Here is a 22,104-nt window from a genome sequence, read left to right on the forward strand (position 1 = left end):
GGTCATTTGCTGTTGATTTTGACTTACAGAACAAGAAGTGACCCGAAAATCTCCTCAAATGAATAGGTAGTGACTCAAACTCAACAGATGCCCTCAAATGAACAGAAAGTTTGTTACATTTTTCTTTGATCACAAACAAACATTTTAGGTTGTTTTATTTTCCTGACATGTTTCGGCCTGTACTTCCTCCTTCATCAGAGTGACACTGGTGTTGGTGTGACGCATCTTCATCAGCTGATAAATGAAAGCGTGACTCACCTGTCAGATTTGACTGGTGAGTCACGCCTTTGGCTGTCCGTTCACTCCTCCATGATGTTGATCCAGGTAGTATAGAGCACGAAAGCTCCCTCGGCCAGTTGATAGTCCTCGGGCCCCGCTTGCGGATTTCAAGGGCCTCCCTGATCTAGCGCTGATATGTTTTCTACGGTGTGGATGAATCTGGCGTTTGCCCAGTCCATCATGTGATGGCTGACTTGTGGTGTTCCTGTTGTGCTTGTTCTTTTATTGCTAGTTTGTCTTGTTGCTGTCTACTTCTCACACTCCTTTTTGTGCTTTTTTTCCCCTTGTAATAAAGCTCCTCCCTGTCATCCTGATGTATGATTTATTGCATGATTTGCATGGAATTTCATATATGGAGTAGCATTTGTTTTTCTAGGTGGATTTTGTCCTTTGGATGGATATCTGGTGGAGTGTTGTGTGTGGTTCGATAGGTGTGTTTATGTTGTGTTTCCTCGCAAGCGGGGCCTGAGGACCACCAACAGGGACAAGGGAGCTTTCATGCTCTCTACGACCTGGACCAACATCCTGAGAGAGTGAACGGAGAGCAGAGGGCGTGACTTGCCAGTCAAATCTGACAGGTGAGTCACGCCTTCATTCATCAGCTGATAAAGACGCGTCACACCAACACCAGTGACACTCTGATGAAGGATGACGTACACGGTGAAACATGTCAGGTAAATAAAACAACCTAAAATGTTTATCTGTGATAAAAGGAAAAATTCAACCGATCTATAATTCTGGTTGCGAATGCTATGGATTTAAATGAATCAACGTCGTTCATTCGTCTTTCCCAGTCTAAATGGATTGGGCATCTAGCGCCATCAATGGCAGCCATTCAGTTTTTTTTTTTTTTTTTTAAACAGTGACACCTTTTTAAAAATGAAATTTCGATTCTTGGCGGGAGCATATCGATAACCTTTTAGGATACAAAGTATCACGATAGATCACCGTTTTGCTATTTTGTCATACCCCTACTCCTGACATACAATATATGCCTAAAGTTGCAGCAACTGTTGTTTATCTGTATCTAAACTTTTTAGGCTTTGAATGCGCAATCAATGTGGAAATAAATTTCATGTATGCAATAATACATCATGTGTTTGAATGAATATAGATTTTTCTTTCATTTATTTGCTTTTATTTTCAATAAACTCCCAATAGACATGGACTAAGCTTAGGTTCTACCCTAACATTCAGCACATTGGCTGTGTGCTGGCCTACAGAGACATGCGAGGCAGCTCCCACAGCAAACATGACTCCCACTACACCATCCAGCCCCTAGCTATACACCCACCCACCCAACTGGTTTCTAGGGGAGGGACGCTCTAGCAACGTTCTCCATGTCACGGATGTCAAAACAGGAAGACAGCAGCGACATTCACTCGTAATAACTTCCTGACGCTTGTCCAAGCAGTTCGACATGAAGCTTCCACCATCTGCTCCCCACTCATACATGCATATGGCTCTCAATATCTACTGCTCTTTTCCATCAAATTATTACCATGTCTCCCATAATTTAAGTGACATTGAACAAACATAATGAAGAAAAAAATAGATTTCTCTTACGCTGTTGTGGTGTGCACCAGTACTGTTACCAACCTTTTCTCCCTGCAAGGCAGGCACAGAGTCACGGAGGCTGTGAAAGCTGTCTTTGATGTGATCCCTACGCTTGCGCTCCAGCGCATTGTGGTGTGCCCGTTTGTCTGCCTGCAACGAGAGAGTCACAAGGCCTTCAGCCCGGCAGCGCGGCAGCGTGGGTAGAGGACAGCACGACGCAAACCTGCCTGCTGCCGAGTGCTACTCGGCCTTTAGGCAACAGCATTGTACTTTAGAGTGGGTGTATTTTTTTTTCTTCATAATTTTTCTATTAGTACTAACATGGAAAATTACCACAGCGACAGATGGGGATAACAAGCTGGGGCCGACTTATTATTAATGAACAAGAGCTCAATATTTTGATTTTCTAATAATTAAAATTGGAAACACACATTCAGTATTATCAAAGCAATTTACTTAAATTGGGAAACACTCCCATGCACTGCTTGATTTTCTGTATCGCTGATATTTTTTAACAGTGATGTTGAGCTGTATCCCAGCTGTTCCTAGCCTGGAAGCAGGATAAACACTGAATTGGTCAGTGCTAACTAATTTCGGTGTACAAATAGAAAACCAATCATACTGACATTTATACCAATGGGGAAGAACCTAGCATGCATGTTTTGGGAAAGCGGGCAAAAGACGAAGGGAACATGAGAACCCCATTCAGGCTTCAAACCTCAGAACAGTGAGTGCATCATGCTAAACACTTGTCCACATGCTGAATAAGGGTATTAATATGATCTAAGCTGAAGTCTGGGAGATGTGGCTGTGGTAGCCATACAAACCCCACAACATCAAGTACAAAACACATCAAAAACACCAATTCAAACAATAAGTGGTGCTTGTATAATGGCTTTAAAAGAAACTGAGCAGTGAATCCAAATTGTAGCTAAAACAAAATTCTCAGAACCAGACTAACACACACTGATATTGTGGTTGGAGAAAGGACAGCAGTTTAACAGTGTCCATGAACCCACTTACCCATTTTTTGGTGTTAAGTACAATGGTACCTCTACATACAAATTCAATTCATTCCAGGACCTGGTTTATATAAGTCGAAATGGTAGTATGTCGAGCGGGATTTTCCCATAAGAATACATTTTAATCCGATTAATTCGTTCCAAAGCCCAAAAACCTATGCTTAATCCTTAATAAATGCTGCAGGTACAATTACTAATAGCAATTACACATATCGAAACATGAATTATAAATACAAATCGGATTAATGATATAATACAAGTACCGTATTGGCCCTAATATAAGACGGCCCTGATTATAAGACGACCCCCTCTTTTTCCAAGACTCAAGTTTGAAAAAAGACTTTTTGAACACCAAATTTTTATACAGAATAACTACAGTACATCTGAAACAAATGATTAAAACTAGAGATGTCCCCCGATCACGTCATTTTCAAAGTATCAGAATCGGCAAAAAAATATCGGCCATGCCTTTTTTTAATATATATATTTTTTTTTTATTTATTTATTTTTTTTTAATTAAATCGTTTCTAATTGTATTTAACGTGACAGACATAATATGTTACACTCATCCAGAGTCTTTAGTTTAGGCTTAAGGTAGGGTTATCAAATTTTTCCTGATAACGACGGTAATTTTTTTAAAAAGTGTATCACGTTAAAATATTTAATACAATTAATGCATGCGCTGCACGACCCACTCACGCATTGTCGTGCTCAATCTGTAATGGCGCCGTTTTACCTACATAGAGAGATAAAAGGCAGCATAAAATGAGTAGAGTGAATTTTGGCAGCCTTGTTTTAATTGTCTAAAGCCTTACAATCCCTCTCCCTACGAATAGTAATATCATGGGAAGCAATGTGGGGAAGCAAAGTAGCAATTCATCTTTTTCTTAACACTTTATGTTACTTCCCAACGCAGAGAAGATATATCAATTGGTAGCACTACGCACAGTCATGGTTCCACTTCCCATCATGCATTTGGGCATGTTTACAGTATCATTTACTGAAAGCTCAACAAATACACTAGATGGCGATATTTAGTCACAATATACAAAGTCACAAGTCTTTCTATCCGCGGATCCCTCTCACAGAAAGAATGTTAATAATGTAAATGCCATCTTGAGGATTTATTGTCATAATAAACAAATACAGTACTTATGTACTGTATGTTGAATGTAAAGTGCCTTGCAAAAGTATTCGGCCCCCTTGAACCTTGCAACCTTTCGCCACATTTCAGGCTTCAAACATAAAGATATAAAATTTTAATTTTTTGTCAAGAATCAACAACAAGTGGGACACAATCGTGAAGTGGAACAAAATTTATTGGATAATTTAAACTTTTTTAACAAATAAAAAACTGAAAAGTGAGGCGTGCAATATTATTCGGCCCCTTTGCGTTAATACTTTGTAGCGCCACCTTTTGCTCCAATTACAGCTGCAAGTCGCTTGGGATATGTTTTGTATCAGTTTTGCACATCGAGAGACTGACATTCTTGCCCATTCTTCCTTGCAAAACAGCTCGAGCTCAGTGAGGTTGGATGGAGAGTGTTTGTGAACAGCAGTCTTCAGCTCTTTCCACAGATTCTCGATTGGATTCAGGTCTGGACTTTGACTTGGCCATTCTAACACCTGGATACGTTTATTTTTGAACCATTCCATTGTAGATTTGGCTTTATGTTTTGGATCATTGTCCTGTTGGAAGATAAATCTCCGTCCCAGTCTCAGGTCTTGTGCAGATACCAACAGGTTTTCTTCCAGAATGTTCCTGTATTTGGCTGCATCCATCTTCCCGTCAATTTGAACCATCTTCCCTGTCCCTGCTGAAGAAAAGCAGGCCCAAACCATGATGCTGCCACCACCATGTTTGACAGTGGGGATGGTGTGTTCAGGGTGATGAGCTGTGTTGCTTTTACGCCAAACATATCGTTTTGCATTGTGGCCAAAAAGTTCAATTTTGGTTTCATCTGACCAGAGCACCTTCTTCCACATGTTTGGTGTGTCTCCCAGGTGGCTTGTGGCAAACTTTAAACAAGATATCTTTGAGAAATGGCTTTCTTCTTGCCACTCTTCCATAAAGGCCAGATTTGTGCAGTGTACGACTGATTGTTGTCCTATGGACAGACTCTCCCACCTCAGCTGTAGATCTCTGCAGTTCATCCAGAGTGATCATGCGCCTCTTGGCTGCATCTCTGATCAGTTTTCTCCTTGTTTGAGAAGAAAGTTTGGAAGGACGGCCGGGTCTTGGTAGATTTGCAGTGGTCTGATGCTCCTTCCATTTCAATATGATGGCTTGCACAGTGCTCCTTGAGATGTTTAAAGCTTGGGAAATCTTTTTGTATCCAAATCCGGCTTTAAACTTCTCCACAACAGTATCTCGGACCTGCCTGGTGTGTTCCTTGGTTTTCATAATGCTCTCTGCACTTTAAACAGAACCCTGAGACTATCACAGAGCAGGTGCATTTATACGGAGACTTGATTACACACAGGTGGATTCTATTTATCATCACCGGTCATTTAGGACAACATTGGATCATTCAGAGATCCTCACTGAACTTCTGGAGTGAGTTTACTGCACTGAAAGTAAAGGGGCCGAATAATATTGCACGCCCCACTTTTCAGTTTTTTATTTGTTAAAAAAGTTTAAATTATCCAATAAATGTTGTTCCACTTCACGATTGTGTCCCACTTGTTGTTGATTCTTGACAAAAAAAATTAAATTTCATATCTTTATGTTTGAAGCTTGAAATGTGGCGAAAGGTTGCAAGATTCAAGGGGGCCGAATACTTTTGCAAGGCACTGTATATATTCGTCCGAGTTTTATTCATTTTTTTCTTAATGCATTGCCAAAATGTATATGATCGGGAAAAATTATCGGGAATGATTGGAATTGAATCGGGAACAAAAAAAAGCAATCGGATCGGGAAATATCAGGATCGGCAGATACTCAAACTAAAACGATCGGGATCGGATAGGGAGCAAAAAAACATGATCAAAACAACCCTAATTAAAACAATATATTTGAGAGAAAAAGCATGTTATTTTTCCTCATTCAGATATTAATATCTGAACATTTAAATATGTAAACTAAAATGCAATCACATTCGTAAATGAATGGCGTCTGGTTTTTGAAATTTAAATAAACCAATCTATTGTGATAAAACAACAAAATTGCAATAACTGCATTAACCATCAAAGTGGGGTCTGTAACTGTAGTCTTGAAACAAATCTGAATAAGGAAAAACATTGTAATAAAATCATGCCAACTGGTTAAACTTGACAGTAGCTGAGATCTGTCATGACAGAACATTACTCCTCAAGTTCAGCATTCGCTTCAATCATATCTGGCGCCATCTAGCGTCGTGAATGGGTATAATGTCTAGACCCCGAATAGAAGACGACTCGCACTTTTTCAGTCTTATTTCAATGCAAAAAACACAGTTTTATATTCAGGCCAATACGGTAATAATAATGTAAAATATCGAGCTCTAATGTGTCAGTTGTGTTTTGCATACTGTTCTTGAACGCACCATGTGAGTGACGTGAGAGAGAGAGAGGTGCGGAAGAGTGGGAGGTATTTACTTTTGCTTTTCATGTTCTGTTGTTGGTGGTGGGGGAGGTGGGGGGACAGTGAGCGGTGTTGTCGAGCCAGTTCACTCACACGCACACCACGCTCATATTTTTCCGTCATTTTCTTCTTAATTTCAATGGTAAGCGTTTTTTTTTTTCCACTACCCGCACTAAACTTCTTGCGACCCAGGTTGATTTCTCTCACAAGAAACCGCGCCATGCCTTAGTCTTGCGGGAAATTGTGAGGCCGTCATAAATCATATTTCGAGCATGTCATCATATGTCAAGTATGGAGAGTCAAATTTAACGTCAGATGTCGAAAGGATCATATTCCTATGTGATAGTATGTTGAGGTACAACTGCACTTCATGATATACAGGTAGTCCCTGTGTTACGACGCGACCGACTTACGCGATTTTGACTTCACGACCCCTGTGCCTCGTCGTTATTTTTTTTAATGTTCACTTTTGTTTTGTGATCCATGCTTTTATTTTGGCACAGGAAGCGTAGAGCAGGTTGGACTTCCGCACACGACAGCATTTACACACCCGCCCACCCCACACACGGCAGTGACGGTATATGCACACGAGTAAGCAGCTGAGTGAATATGTGACAGCCTGCGCGCACATTTGTTGCTTGTGAAGCATCCAGAGGCGATCGCCGTATATAACCCCTTTAGTACCGCTTATTGTGTGTTTTCAATTGTGGCCAAATACCTGGGGCAAGTTTATGTGATTGTTTTTGATGATGTGCGGATGCTAACTGATACATGCTCGTCATTTGTTGTTTCTGTATCAGCAGCTACTTTTAAACACAAATTTGAATTGCTGTTATTGAAGATGAAACTGATTTAATTTCATTTTATTTTACCGGTAGTTTCATTTTGCAAGTGTTGATGTCACGAGCCTCTGAATAAAGTCAGCAAACCACACTGATGTTTAACATCGTCATTTCGGAGATTAGCTGACTGTGTAGCTAGGACTTAGCTCCAAAGTCTTGATGAGGACAGTACAATGACGTATAATACGTTTTTGGATTGGTTTTTAATACGGAGGGTGTTTTGAGGTATTTTAAGAGTTAATTCCGCCTTGAATGCAAAATTGGTTTAGGTTTAGGTTGAGTTGGCACTCAGCTCTGGTTCACCAAGCTCTGGTCTGGTAGAAAAGATTCAAAATGAGGGCAAGCATCTTAAAAAAAAAAAAAAAAAAAACATATCGAAAGAAATTAAGAAAATGGAACAGCAGTTTGAAGTCAAAGTTTTTTTTTGATGTTCTGATTCTGTAAAACTCAGACTTAAGCCAAGTTCCACAACTCTATCCCAGGAACAAACCCTCTATTACTTGACAAGTTAAGTCAATTTGTTGCCTATTTAGAGAAAGGCGCACAATATTGCTGCCCAAAGTGCATGGGTACAAATGCACGGCGGCAAATCAATCATGAGTTGAAAAAAAAAAATCTGGGATTTGCTATGCTAAAGCCGGTGGTCAATTAGGGACTGTGTGGCTTAACAGAGAGCGACCAAGCAAAAAGTATGTGGCTTGACAAAAAGTAAACGAACCCCAAATTGTACAAAATGTAAGAATCTACAGTATGTGCGGATGCGTGTCACATGCAATGTTAACATTTCTGCTTTAAGGATAAACGGTACAACACGTAGACTAACGTGCATCACAAATAATAAATCCATTGTAGGGAAGTGAAAAGCATGTGAAGCTGACCACAGCACGTCATCATATGATTTGAAGTCTTGGGTTTGAGCCTCATTGAGGTGCTGCGTGTTAGCCAGAAAGACTACAAACAGTATTGGGGTCAACTTGCTTCCTGCTATAGAGGTTTTCAATTTCATTCTTAGTCAATTGCATCTTTTCACAGCATAAGAACTTGTTTCATTTGTCCACCGTTTTCCTAACTAACAAGTAACAACCTTGAGAACCAATTTAGATTTTGAAGTAATAACATCAACTCACAATTTACATGATCGCCCTTTACATCAATTTATGAATCAGCTACCAGCTTGCAATATGGATGGTGCAGTAAATGCTTGGCAGTAGACTGAATTGGTGTCCTTATTTGTGTTATAATATTTGGTGTAAAGGCGTGAGTGGGGGGGAACTCGGAGAATGGTGATAGCTCTGGTCTGCTGGCGATGGTTAAATCAATGGGAATGACAATGATTCAAATTTTGGCATTTATTAATCAAGATTTCGTCGTTGTTAATGTGGTTCAGTGACATTTTTTCAGAATAAATTTTAAAAGTTAAATGAAATACTGTAACTTTCATACCATAAGGCACACCTAACTGCAAGCCGCACCCACCCAATTTTTTAACAAAACTGCATTGTTCACATAGAAGCCGCATTGGACTAGATGGCCGCAGGTGTCCACATGCAGCTCCTTAGCCTGTAAAAATCTTTACATTACCCACACTGGACTATAAACCCCGGTTCAAGGTAAGGGCAAAATAACTAGCAGTTTATTGCTGAAAACTACGGTACATTAAAGTCATTGTACTATATGGCACAAAGGAACAATAAATTGTACAATGACATACAATTACTAATGCAATTAAAACAGAAATGGGAAGTTTACAAGGGTTTTCTTCATGTGGTGGTTTAAAGCCATGGCGTTGATTTACCCATGTTCGTTTTATCAACATTATGTTTAAAGTAGGGCTGTCAAAATTATCGCGTTAACCTGGCGGTAATTTTTTAAATTAATCACATTAAAATATTTGACGCAATTAACGCACATGCCCCGCTCAAACAGATTAAAATGACAGCATAGTATCATGTCAACTTGTTACTTGTGTTTTTTTGTGTTTTGTCGTCCTCTGCTGGCGCTTGGGTGCGACTGATTTTATGGGTTTCAGCAAAATGAGCATTGTGTAATTATTGTCATCAACAATGGCGAGCTACTAGTTTTTGATTAAAAATTTTATAAATTTTATTAAAACGAAAACATTGAGAGGGGTTCAATATAAAATTTCTATAACTTGTACTAACATTTATCTTTTAAGAACTACAAGTCTTTCTATCCATAGATTGCTTTACATTTATCTTTTAAGAACTACAAGTCTTTCTATCCATGGATCGCTTTAACAGAATGTTAATGTTAATGCCATCTTGTTGATTTATTGTTATAAGAAATACAGTACTTATGTACAGTATGCTGAATGTATATCCGTCTTGTGTCTTATCTTTCCATTCCAACAATAATTTACAGAAAAATATGGCATATAGATGGTTTGAATTGCGATTAATTACGATTAATTTTCAAGCTGTGATTAACTCGATTAAAAATTTTAATCGTTTGACAGCCCTAGTTTGAAGTGAATATTCAGAACAAGTCACTCCCCTAAATGTAAGCTATGCAAATAAAACATCGAAAATAACGGTAAATTATTGCTCGCAGTACGATACAAGTTTTTGAAGGGCATGCACACAGCAACAAAGCAAGCTCAGATACTGCCTTATTTTTCTTTTATTGTTATACAGTACATATGGCCTATACAAACATTTACCATATCTTTGAACAGGTAGGCATATACAATGGAGTGTCTCCACTTACGCAAAATGACCCAAAGTAGTGTTTTCAAATAGTTTACAATAAATAGCACACTCCTAAAACGTCTAAGAAAATTGTAGGCTCTAAATGTACATTGGTGTCAAGTTTTAAACAAATTAACATTTTTCTAACCTAAATTATCTCGTTTTAGTTAATATTTTAGGTGTGCTTGGATTAAATTCTTCCTCAAAAGAACTTAGAACTGTTCATGGTGGACAAGCACTAACAAGCACACCGTCGGCTTCAATCAAGTGGCTCATGGATGATGACACACCTATGACCAGGCCTTTAGGCATTATTTTTTTTTAATAAAAAAATAAATAATTTAAAAAAAGCATGACTATCCCCATATTGTCCGAACTCAATTATTATCAATTATTTTTTCCAACTTAATTTTTCTTGTATTTTAACTTAGATTTTTTAAAAACTTAAGTAGAGCGTAGTTCAACATTTTGCACTAAAAATGGTAAGTGGATGATGGATAAGGTCAAAGAATAAAAGTACTGAAGGTAAGTACTAGATGGATGACTAAATTGTCCAAATAATGATTTCTGGAAGCCATTGTGCTTTGTGCCACTAAAGATGAGACTGGTACTGCATTGTGGCTCAGCACATTTGTCATTATGACAAACAGGTGTCCAATTACAGTACCGCCATTATTTGTGGCATAAAACCAGGTACCTACCACATGCTAGGTGAGTTGCTCTCTCAATTCTAATCATACCTCGTGAAGTGCACAGCACAGTTATACCAGATGGGTGAAATGGAGGACAGCTTCTTCCCTACTGGATGATTTTTACACAGTCCATGAGTGTATGTCCCTGAGACAGCGTGGAAATGGCAGCCCCAACAACAAACCAAAACAACATTGTGTTGCTTCCTGACTGACTGGGACACATTGATGAAAAATTTTGTTCACTACAAACGATTAAAACTTCACGATTTTATTAAAGGTGCACAATGTAGAATTTGCACTTCAACTATTCATGAAATGGCCATATTTCAATAGACACGAAAGAAACATGATTTTTGCAAACAATTCTAAAATTAATCTCAAAGGTTAAACCGAGATTTTCCCATTTTAAAAGATGATTTACCCGACACAAATTTGTTTTGTTTCCATGTTCATCATCAGCCAATCACAAGACCAGTTTCCAGTCTTTGTCAGGGTTGCCATAGCTCTGTACACCCCGTAAACTCAGCCTGCGTCAACTTTGACAAAGATCCTGAATTAGGTCTACCACTCAAGAAAAAAATGTCGTTACAAATCTCAAAGGAATCAAAACAACAACAGAAGCAAAACAAGGTTATGCGTTCATTTGGCGTTGTTGTGCTTACGTTATTTAGCATGTGGATCCATTGACTGGGGCAAAGATAGTCTTTCCGCTTGCATATAGTTAGTTGGTAATTGAAATTAAAATGGATGAAGCAATTAAATCGTCTTTTGTGGATGCCGTCAATGCATTACTCTCTCACTTCAGTCATGGTGACTAACATGGACCTCGTATTACGGCTCCTTTAATCGTCATCACTAAAATTTAGCATTAACACATTGAAAACATCTGCATGAAAATTAAAAATAAGATACAGTGGGGCAAATAAGTATTACGTCAACCACTAATTGTGCAAATTCTCCCACTTGAAATTTGAAAATATTAAAGATGCCTGTAATTGTCAACATGGGTAAACCTCAACCATGAGAGACAGAATGTGGGGAAAAAAAACAGAAAATCACATTGTTTGATTTTTAAAGAATTTATTTGCAAATAATGGTGGAAAATAAGTATTTGGTCAATACCAAAAGTTCATCTCAATACTTTGTTATGTACCCTTTGTTGGCAATAACGGAGGCCAAACGTTTTCTGTAACTCTTCACAAGCTTTTCATACACTGTTGCTGGTATTTTGGCCCATTCCTCTATGCAGATCTACTCTAGAGCAGTGATGTTTTGGGGCTTCGTTGGGCAACACAGACTTTTAAATCCCTCCACAGATTTTCCATGGGGTTGAGATCTGGAGACTGGCTAGGCCACTCCAGGACCTTAAAATGCTCCTTATGAAGCCACTCCTTTGTTGCCCTGGCTGTGTGTTTGGGATCATTGTCATGCTGAAAGACCCAGCCACGTCTCAAAATCTCTCGATACGTGGCCCCATTCATTCTTTCCTTTACACAGATCAGTCGTCCTGGTCCCTTTGCAGAAGAATAGCCCCAAAGCATGATGTTTCCACCCCCATGCTTCACAGTGGGTATGGTGCAATTCAGTATTCTTTTTCCTCCAAACACGAGAACCTGTGTTTCTACCAAAAAGTTCTATTTTGGTTTCATCTGACCATAACACATTCTCCCGGTCCTCTTCTGGATCATCCAAATGCTCTCTAGCGAACCGCAAACGGACCTGGACGTGTACTTTCTTCAGCAGGGGGACACGTCTGGCAGTGCAGGCTTTGAGTCCCTGGCGGCGCATTGTGTTACTGATAGTAGCCTTTATTAATCTGTGGTCCCAGCTCTCTGTAGGTCATTCTCTAGGTCCCCCCGTGTGGTTCTGGGATTTTTGCTCCCCGTTCTTGTTTTAATTTTGACGCCACGGGGTGAGGAGGGAGTTGAAAGTCCGTTTTGCCTAACGACAGCCCCAAAACATCACTGCTCTAGAGGATATCTGCAAGGAGGAATGGGCCAAAATACCAGCAAGTGTGTGAAAACCTTGTGAAGAGTTACAGAAAACGTTTGGTCTCCGTTATTGCCAACAAAGGGTACATAATAAAGTATTGAGATGAATTATTGGTATTGACCAAATACTTATTTTCCACCATGATTTGCAAATAAATTCTTTAAAAATCAAACAATGTGATTTTCTGGGGTTTTTTTCCCCCACATTCTGTCTCTCATAGTTGAGGTTTACCCATGTTGACAATTACAGGCCTCACTAATATTTTCAAGTGGGAGAACTTGCACAATTAGTGGTTGACTAAATACTTATTTGCCCCACTGTACCTTCTGCAGGGGACTTGTCACTTGCCGCTTAAAGTTTTGTTTCGTGCAGGTTCTTCAATGCGGCACGGTATTCTGGCAACCAAAGGGATAGGACATTTTGTGCTAGTCAATATTTTGATGTAGTTACTGTTATGCTTGCAATTTACTATAGTAAAATTTCAAATTCTACAGTAACACTGTCATAGAGCTTTAATTGGAGGTGGAAATAGAGTTGTTAATTTTATAAAGTGGCAAAATTATTTTTAATGACTTTTCTTTCCACTAACCCTCAATCAAAGATGGTTTTACACGTAGAGTACCACTATGTCATTATAGTCTATGGAAAAAAACCTAAGACAGATGTTTTTCAGTTACTCATAAAGGTTTTACAGTCAATTCCAGGTGTCAACAAAAGACATTACAACAACTCCGTGTCATATTTACTTCTACTAACCTCTACAACGAAAATGATATGTTTGAAAGGTCTGACTTATGAATACTCCAAGGCGGATGTCTGAAGAGTCTGATATATGAATTTTCTAAACCAAATGTTTCCCTCCATCACATTTTGCTTAGTGGCCCCAGCGTGTCATTGTGATTATGCCACTTTGGGTCCATTCAGGGTCTCTACTGAGTAGCCTAAGTGTAACATTGTCCAATGACATTTTTCGTTGGTCAGTTTAGCAATGCTCGCTCGTAGTATATTTGATGAATACACCTTTAGCTTTGTTTCGAATTTATAGCTTTAACTGAGGCTCCGGTTGTTTATCTTTTTACAGATACATGACTACTTGTCGTCAAGAGTATGTGATTGGTGCCAATACAGGGGAGAAATTTAAGGCTAACAATGGGTGGTTGGATATAATTTAGAAGAATGCTTATTCAAATTTTGTAACACTGCTCTTGGTTGCAAGCGCCGCCAATCATTTTAGTGATCTTCATCAAATACTCTTGGGATTTCAAAAACAATTAGCGTTCCATCTGATGCTTCAGATTCAGGGTTTATTTGTCATCGTCAGGATAACAACGAAATTCAGATTGGAGTTCCAACAACACAACGTAGTCTGTCTCCATAAAAAGTTCTAATGCTTGGTCCTACAACAGAAGAATGATTTAAAGCTAACCATTAGTGGCAAGACAGATTTGAATAGACATATTAAGTTTGGATAGCCGTTTAAATCGACCACTGGAAATTTAATTGTTGACAGAGCCTCCCTCCAATCCTTGGTGCCATTGCTGAAGAATAACTTGAGGCTAGACATGAGCAGTTTGACAGAACCGTCATTCACATTGTGCTACAACAAAGCTGCTATGATACAGCGAGTACGGACCGCTATTAGCCCCGAGTTACCAACAGCTTTTTAAGCTTGTTCAGTCTGCTTCAAGCCAAGAAGCACGGTGAAGTGAATTTTATTTTATACTTCATCATTAATTGTAGTGACATGATAAAATTTAAGTACATTTGTGATCTCAAGCTCTAACTCTGAGACAGCTGCAAGGCAGCTGCAAATGAATGAGGACGCAACTCGACGTGTTGTTGTTAATATGATTAATACAGAGAATTTTGAACAACCTTTCCACGCTCATATCGTATATTTGAAGGGAAACACTTGTTGCCTACAGTCAGGTGAGGCTTATATGTGTATTTTTTTTCTCACATTTGGAAGATGCAGCGTGATAACCAGGTGTGCTCAAATAGGAATGTCCCCGACCCGATCACATAATCAGAAAAGACAGGGCCATTTTGCAGGGGATCGACATCAGGTAAAAAGGTTCGGGTTTTTAATTAAAATATATACAGTGGTACCTCCACATACGATCTTTTCGACATCTGACGTAAAATTTGACTCGCCATTTGTTCCTACATCCGACGACATGCTCAAAATACAAAGACATGACAGTGCTGCAGACCGACGCATGGCGGATTTTCTTGTGAGAGAAATGAACACAGGTTTCAAGAAGGCTAGCACAGGTAGTGAAAAAAGGAAAAAGGTGATGCCTAGCATTGAAATGAAGATGAAATGACAGAAAAATATAAGCGTTGGAAGCGCATCAGTGAACTGGCTCAACAGTTTGGCCGTAGAATGTTTACGATCTCGACGATCCTCCTCCGACCTCCGTTTGCCAGTCTTTACAAGTTAAAATTGTCACCTTATCTCAGAACTTGTGCAACACAACACGCCTACTGTCCGCCGCAGTTGATGGCAAAAACAAAACATTAAAAGAGAAGGTAAAATCTCAACCCCACCTGAAGATATTACTACCAAAGCATTTGTAATTGCAATCATTTTCTAGGATAAATTGAGCATTATCTGACAGAACTGCAGGGGTGCCAATACTTTTGGCCAGCAGTGTATGTAGAGGTGCAACTGTATATTTATCTTTTATTTTTTTAATAGCTAAAAAGCAACAAAATAATCCAGAACTACAATGGCTTTGCTAAAACAAAAATACAGTGACCTCCATAATTATTGGCACCCCTGAAAAAGATGTGTTTTTTAGCTTCTAATATATATATATTTTTTCAAATAATATGGGACCTCAATGGAAAAAAAGGAAAAGATCCAACCTTCAATTCAAGTGCATTTATTCAGTGGGGAAAAAAATCCCACATAAATAAAAAATTATTTGACATCAAATAATGTGTGTCACAATTATTAGCACCCCTGGTGTTAATACTTTGTACAACCCCCTTTTGCCAACAAAACAAGGTCTGGGGACTGAGATGGCCATGGGAGGAGCTTGATTTTGTGTCTAGTGAACCATTTCTGTGTAGATTTGGCCATACATTTAGGGTTATTGTCTTGCTGAAAGACCCAGTGACGACCCATCTTCAGCTTTCAGGCAGAGGGCAACAGATTTTGATTTAAAATGTCCTGGTACTTCAAAGCATTCATGATGCCATACACCCTAACAAGGTTTCCAGGGCCTTTGGAAGCAAAACAGCCCCACAGCATAACTGACCCACCCCCATACTTCACAGTGGGTATGAGGTTCTTTTCAGCATGCGCATCTTTCGTGGCACGCCAGACCCACTGAGAGTGTTTGTTCACAAAAGGCAACAAACGGCAACACGGTTCCAGGCTTCAACTGGGACCGTGTGCTTTGGTCAGATTTGGTTGTACAAAGTATTAACACCAGGGGTGCTAATAATTGTGACACACATTATTTGATGTCAAATATTTTTTTCTTTATGTGGGATTTTTCCCCACTGAATAAATGCACTTGTATTGAAGGTTGGATTTTTCTCTTTTTTCCATTAAGGTCCCATATTATTTGAATTAAAAAAAAATATTAGAAGCTAAAAAACACATCTTTTTCAGGGGTGCCAATAATTATGGAGGGCACTGTATATACTCTATATACCCCGCAATAGTCCGTGAAAAAGCGGAAGACGAAGTACTATAAAGTACTATAGACTGTAAAATGTTTGGAACTTTTGTTCAAATAAAAAAAAAAAAAAAATCTGTATCGGATTGGGAGTTTGGAACTATCGGCGGATTCTCAAAATCAGGTGACTAGGACTAGGATGCAAAAATATGCGATCGGGACCAGTGTTGTTAATAATGGCATTAGAATATAACAGCGTTACTAACGGCGTTATTTTTTTTTCAGGAGTGAGTAATCTAATTAATTGCTTTTCTCATCTTGGCAACGCCGTTACCGCTACTGAGGTGGGACAGGTGTGCGTTACTATGCGTTACAATGTTGGTTGAATGACGCGAGAGACGGACTCACGGTGACGAGAGAGCAGAGCAGGAGTGGGGAGGAGGCAAGGGAGTTGTGACGCTGTTGCAAACGCGATGCTAGGTGGCTCCAATAACATCTGACTGTAGCCGATAGCCTACAAACTACGCCCACATTATGCTACGGTAGATATCACATATTATAGTAGTGCTGCAACGATTAATCGATTAACTACCAAAAATTTCTATTTTGGTTTCATCTGATCATAACACATTCTCCCAGCCCTCTTCTGGATCATCCAAATGCTCTCTAGCGAACTGCGGACGGGCCTGGACATGTACTGGCTTCAGCAGGGGGACACGTCCGGCAGTGCAGGATTTGAGTCCCTGGCGGTGCATTGTGTTACCGATAGTAGCCTTTGTTACTGTGGTCCCAGCTCTCTGTAGGTCATTCACTAGGTCCCCCCGTGGGGTTCTGGGATTTTTGCTCACCGGTCTTGTTATCATTTTGACGCCACGGGATGAGATCTTACATGGAGCCCCAGAACGAGGGAGATTATCAGTGGTCTTGTATGTCTTCCATTTTCTCATAATTGCTCCCACAGCTGATTTCTTTACACCAGGGGTGTCCAAACTTTTTGCAAAGGGGGCCAGATTTGGTGCGGTAAAAATGTGGGGGGGTGACCTTGGCTGACATTCTTTACGTAGAACAATATAAGCAAATTTTAGCAAGCCGTTCAGTGTGTCACATTTGCTTTTCTTGTTTTTTACTAGCCTAGCCTTTGTGGCGTTCTCTTTCGACTCTCGGACTCTTGCGAAATACTGCTGCTGTTAAATTAAACTAGCTTCAAGATGCTTCAATTTCTCGCTGTGTTTCTTCCCTGTAATCTTGTCGTACATGTCAGCGTGTCTTGGTTGGTAATATCGAGTCACATTGAAATCTTTAAAAACAGCGACTGTCTCTTTGTAAATGAGGCAGACACAGTTGTTGCGTATTTTAGTGAAGAAATAGTCCAATTTCCACCTATCCTTGAAGCGTCGGCCGTCACAGTCAACTTACTATGTTGATTGTCGCCATTTTAGAAAATGGAAGTAATGGGTCACACGGGTAATGTTGCTTAGCCCTTAAATACCTGCAACATGAAGCAATTATCAGAGAATCCCAAAATTGGAAAAATAAGGTCCTAATGAAACCTTTTTTTCAAATTTGTTAAAAGTCAAAATGAATATGTGTAATAAGCGCTTTAATATCTATAACCCATGCTAAATGATGTTTTTTTTTTTCATGGAACCTGCAGATGCATGTGTTGAATTGCATCCATCATTTTTTTTCTTCAAGAAGAAATGTCAACATTCTAAATTAGTCTCAAAATCATGAAATTTTAGGTGTGTCAAATGTGATATATTTGGCAATAAAGGGTTAAAGTGCTGCTACCTTTTAGTGTGTAAATGAGAAGCAGCATTTCGTGTGTAAGCTACTTCATATGCTGGTTGCAGTACTGCTGACCAATTTATTAAGTCTGTGCGCGGGCCAGATGTTATTGATTTTATGACAGAGGCTGGGGGCCGGATGAAATTTGACCACGGGCCGCATTTGGCTTTGGACACGTCTGCTTTACACCAAGCGTTTTACCTATTGCAGATTCAGTCTTCCTAGCCCAATGCAGGTCTACAATTTTGTCTCTGGGTTCCTTCGACAGGTCTTTGGTCTTGGCCATAGTGGAGTTTGGAGTGTGACTGACTGAAATTGTGGACAGGTGTCTTCTACACCGATAATGAGTTTAAACAGGTGCCATTAATACAGGTAACGAGTGGAGCCTCGTTAGACCTCGTTATAAGAAGTTAGACCTATTTGACAGCCAGAAATCTTGCTTGTTTGTAGGTGACCAAATACTTATCTTCCACTCTAATTTGGAAATAAATTCTTTAAAAATCAAACTGTGATTTTCTGTTTTTTTTTTTTTTTTCCACATTCTGTCTCTCATGGTTGAGGTTTACCCATGTTACATTACAGGCCTCTCTAATCTTTTCAAGTAGGAGAACTTGCACAATTGGTGGTTGACTAAATACTTATCTGCCCCACTGTAATTACTTTTTTAAAGTAAGATTAACAACACTCACTGATCGGGACATCCCTATGCTCAATTGTGCTGCATTGACTCTATTGAACAAATCATAGAAGGAGGACAATAGGAGGGTCAACTGCTCAGTCAACACTGGAGCAATCACTATAACGCTGCTGTTATAAAGGTGTAAAACCTGGAGCCGATCTAAATTAAGATTACTGATTTAATTCATAGTCCAATTGATTAATTCCAGGCATTATCTTAGTAGGTCATTTCCCTCCTCAAAGTTGAAAACCAATTACATAAGGTTTACTTGTAGAATTATAAGCCAGTCCGCCAGCAGCCAGAAATGCCAAGTTTACAACCCGATTCCATTAATATCAAGGTATGGTGCGTCGTGCAGGGTTCGTGTTGTTTTCGACCCACTATGTCGTGCAGTTAACTATAACGTCATTCATTTTAGCCTGCCAGACCCTTAGTGGGACGTATTGAAGACTGGCTCTAATCACAGGCTGCAACACAGGAAAACATCCCACTGCAGCCCTTCCTGACACGAAGGCTTTCCCCTCCAGATGGATGCATGCAGCAGCATCTCTTAGCTTAGCGTCATTCTCCGTCATGGATGCAGCATTATGTCAAACAAGCTCCTTCTGTCGAGGTGACCTAGATGTGCAAACGCGAAGTCCTGCGACGAACTGAACATACCCACATTAATCTACACTCCGCGTATTTATTAGTTAAAACAATAACTGATGACAAAAGGGCGTGCAGCTCGGTAATGCTTTAGGTCTAAATATAGCCGTCGTGTTACCGTGTACACGCAGGATAGGGGATACCCTGCCGAATGCATAAAGTAGTTCCCACCATGCAAGTATTGCTCTCTAAACATGTCATATCTAGCAAGATCATATGACTCAATGCTTTCACATTCGATTCTGAGGTCCACCTACGCACAATCAACGTCTTATTGAAAACAAATGACCGATCGGTTTAAAAAAAGGAACAACATAATCCAAAAGCAGCACAGTATGATGATTATAATAATGGAAAATTTCTCCCCACAGCATTACGCACCACATTGTGATATCTCGGCGAGTCTTCCTGCAAAAAAACAGAACAAAAAGTACAAATGTAGCCTTAATTGTTTGGAACCGTATCCGTTCACCGAAGCTGCTTGAATTTCATAAAAATACTCAAACTTTTGAGCAGAGAAAACCAGTATTGTTTTCTTTAATCATCTCACGTCTAAATACTTATCAGAGAAGCACGACGAGCCAGCTTATCGGGTAGCTAACGCTAGCTGAGCAGCTACTTCGGCTACCAAAAAACACCCCGAGAAAAAGCGAAGTAAGATAACAAAAGGCGTAGAAAAGTGGTCATACTCACGTCACTATCGACTTCGATATCATCGTTATCACTCATTCTTCAATCAAATGGTCAAGTTTAAAGGGACGCGTGGCTGAAAAACAACATGGATCGTTTTAGCAGCCCAGCGGCGCTCCTACAGACAGTCAGCTAGTAGTAGCTACTCACTCACTCACGTTCTGTTTGGACAGAACCGAGGTGGACTCCTGTCTCCACGTGACTACAATCTACACACCAAGAAACCGCCGCAAAGTGCGCACGCGCAGAATCCAAATGCATTCTGGGAAACGAGTTCGTTTTTTTATTATATGACTTGCCGCAGGATATTGCAGTATATCGCATAACGGGTGAGTTTTACTCACAGTGAAATAATAAATTGTTTTGAATGCGTTTTTATGTACTCTTTTAAGTTTACTATTCGTTAAAATAGCCTGGAATGGTCCAAACTTGGTATTTTAAACTACATTTCCCATCAGGAATAACACACACGAAATCTCACAACGTCTTGATTGGCCGACGGATTGCTGGTTAATGTAGTTTTTCTTTTGTTGTAGTCGAATGTCACGGTTCAAAATAGTGCCAAAGCAGACACGTGGAATAGAAAAACACTGCTGTGACGGAAAGCGACTGTAACGGTGCCATATATTTGATCTTTTATTCTTCTTCTCGAAATCATTGTGTTTATTTTTGCACTTAGTAATGCCAAATTAAAATTTAAATACTTTTCATTTGTAGTAGTTCATAATACAAAGTGGTGAGTTCATAATACAAAGTGGTGAGTTGTTTGTTTCCTTCTCTCCACATACTACGTACTTGCAATAATGGAAAGTAAGTCAGAGACAGTGGTGGGTTAGAGTAGCCAAAAATGTAGCTCAAGTAAGAGTAGCGTTATTTCAAAATAATATTACTCAAGTAAAAGTAGTCATCCAAAACAATGTACTCAAGTACAAGTAAAAAAGTACTTGGTGAAAGAATACTCAAGTAACGAGTAACGTTGTGAGTAACTGCTTGCAATGTTTGATTTTTTTAAACCATTTTTTTTTCTCAGCAGAGTTATCTATATAAACCGTTAATGTTATACTTTGAAGAAGAAGACTATAATCTACTACATAACCACATTAAACCAAAGAAATAATAATAAATAAATTTAAAAAAACATTGAATTCTGACAATAGAAAAAAAATACAGAAATGAGGCATCATTCGGCAAAAGAGCATGAGTGCACTCTAGGAGAGAAAACATATTTCTTCTTATGAAACAACCGTAATTTTTGCACTTTAAGGCGCACCTGACTATATGCCGCCACCAATGAAATTTGACTCGATAGCGGCATTTTTTTCATAGATAAGCCGCACTGGACTATAAGCCGCAGCTGTCCTTACTGTATAATGGGATATTTACATCGAAAGATATTAATCAGTAACACTTTATTTGACAGTGGCATCATACGACTGTCATAAGTATAAATGAACCACCATGAAGCTGTGAACCAATTGGCTGCAAAGCTTCATTGCTTCAAGAAGCTTCATTTGGCCATCACTGCTGCCTTGGGGAAGAGTCAACCTCTGCTGCCATCTGCTGTCAACACTGTTGTTGTCCAACATGCCTTCTAGCATGCATTGTGGCGCTACAGATGTAAATAATTATAAAATTCATGTTCTGTGCTAATTATTTCTTCAGTTACTGTTCCAGTTGTTTCATTAATTGCTAGTTATGGTATTTGGTAACACTTTATATGATAGTGGCAGTGGCACCATAAGACTCTTATTAGACAATCATAATTATGACATGACACTGTCATGAGCCTTAATGAATGCCTGACAGACACTGACTCGTATCTTTTCCATCCATTCAAAAGTTTGCCTCCATTTGCCAGATAACACTAAATGATATGTCACAAGCATTCAGTAATGCCCGTGATAGTGTCATGTCATAATTATGATGGTCTTTTGTGTGTCTAACGACGCCGCTGCCAAATTAAGTGTTACATATTAAGCCAAATAAATTAAAAAATAAGCAGCACTGGGCTAT

At 39.3% G+C, this 22,104-nt stretch overlaps 1 protein-coding gene across 13 annotated transcripts in view; it reads right to left on the reverse strand.

The window, feature by feature from the left end:
* Positions 1 to 20,320, reverse strand: part of max (myc associated factor X) — a 28,784-nt gene extending 8,464 nt beyond the window's left edge. The window contains exons 1-4 of one of the 13 annotated variants that reach the window (XM_057822592.1): positions 20,250 to 20,320; positions 20,095 to 20,167; positions 19,783 to 19,809; positions 1,846 to 1,986 (exon numbers count right to left, since the gene is read on the reverse strand). In XM_057822592.1, coding sequence (XP_057678575.1) covers positions 1,846 to 1,986; positions 19,783 to 19,809; positions 20,095 to 20,130 — 204 coding nt within the window. In that variant the 5' untranslated portion in view covers positions 20,131 to 20,167; positions 20,250 to 20,320. Of the gene's footprint in view, positions 1 to 1,845; positions 1,987 to 19,782; positions 19,810 to 20,094 lie in introns of all 13 variants that reach the window. The other 12 variants (XM_057822593.1, XM_057822594.1, XM_057822597.1 and 9 more) reach the window with 12 other exon arrangements.
* Positions 20,321 to 22,104: the final 1,784 nt, after the last annotated feature.

The sequence above is a fragment of the Corythoichthys intestinalis genome, chromosome 19 (assembly GCF_030265065.1).
Source record: "Corythoichthys intestinalis isolate RoL2023-P3 chromosome 19, ASM3026506v1, whole genome shotgun sequence".
Taxonomy (NCBI): Eukaryota; Metazoa; Chordata; class Actinopteri; order Syngnathiformes; family Syngnathidae; genus Corythoichthys; species Corythoichthys intestinalis.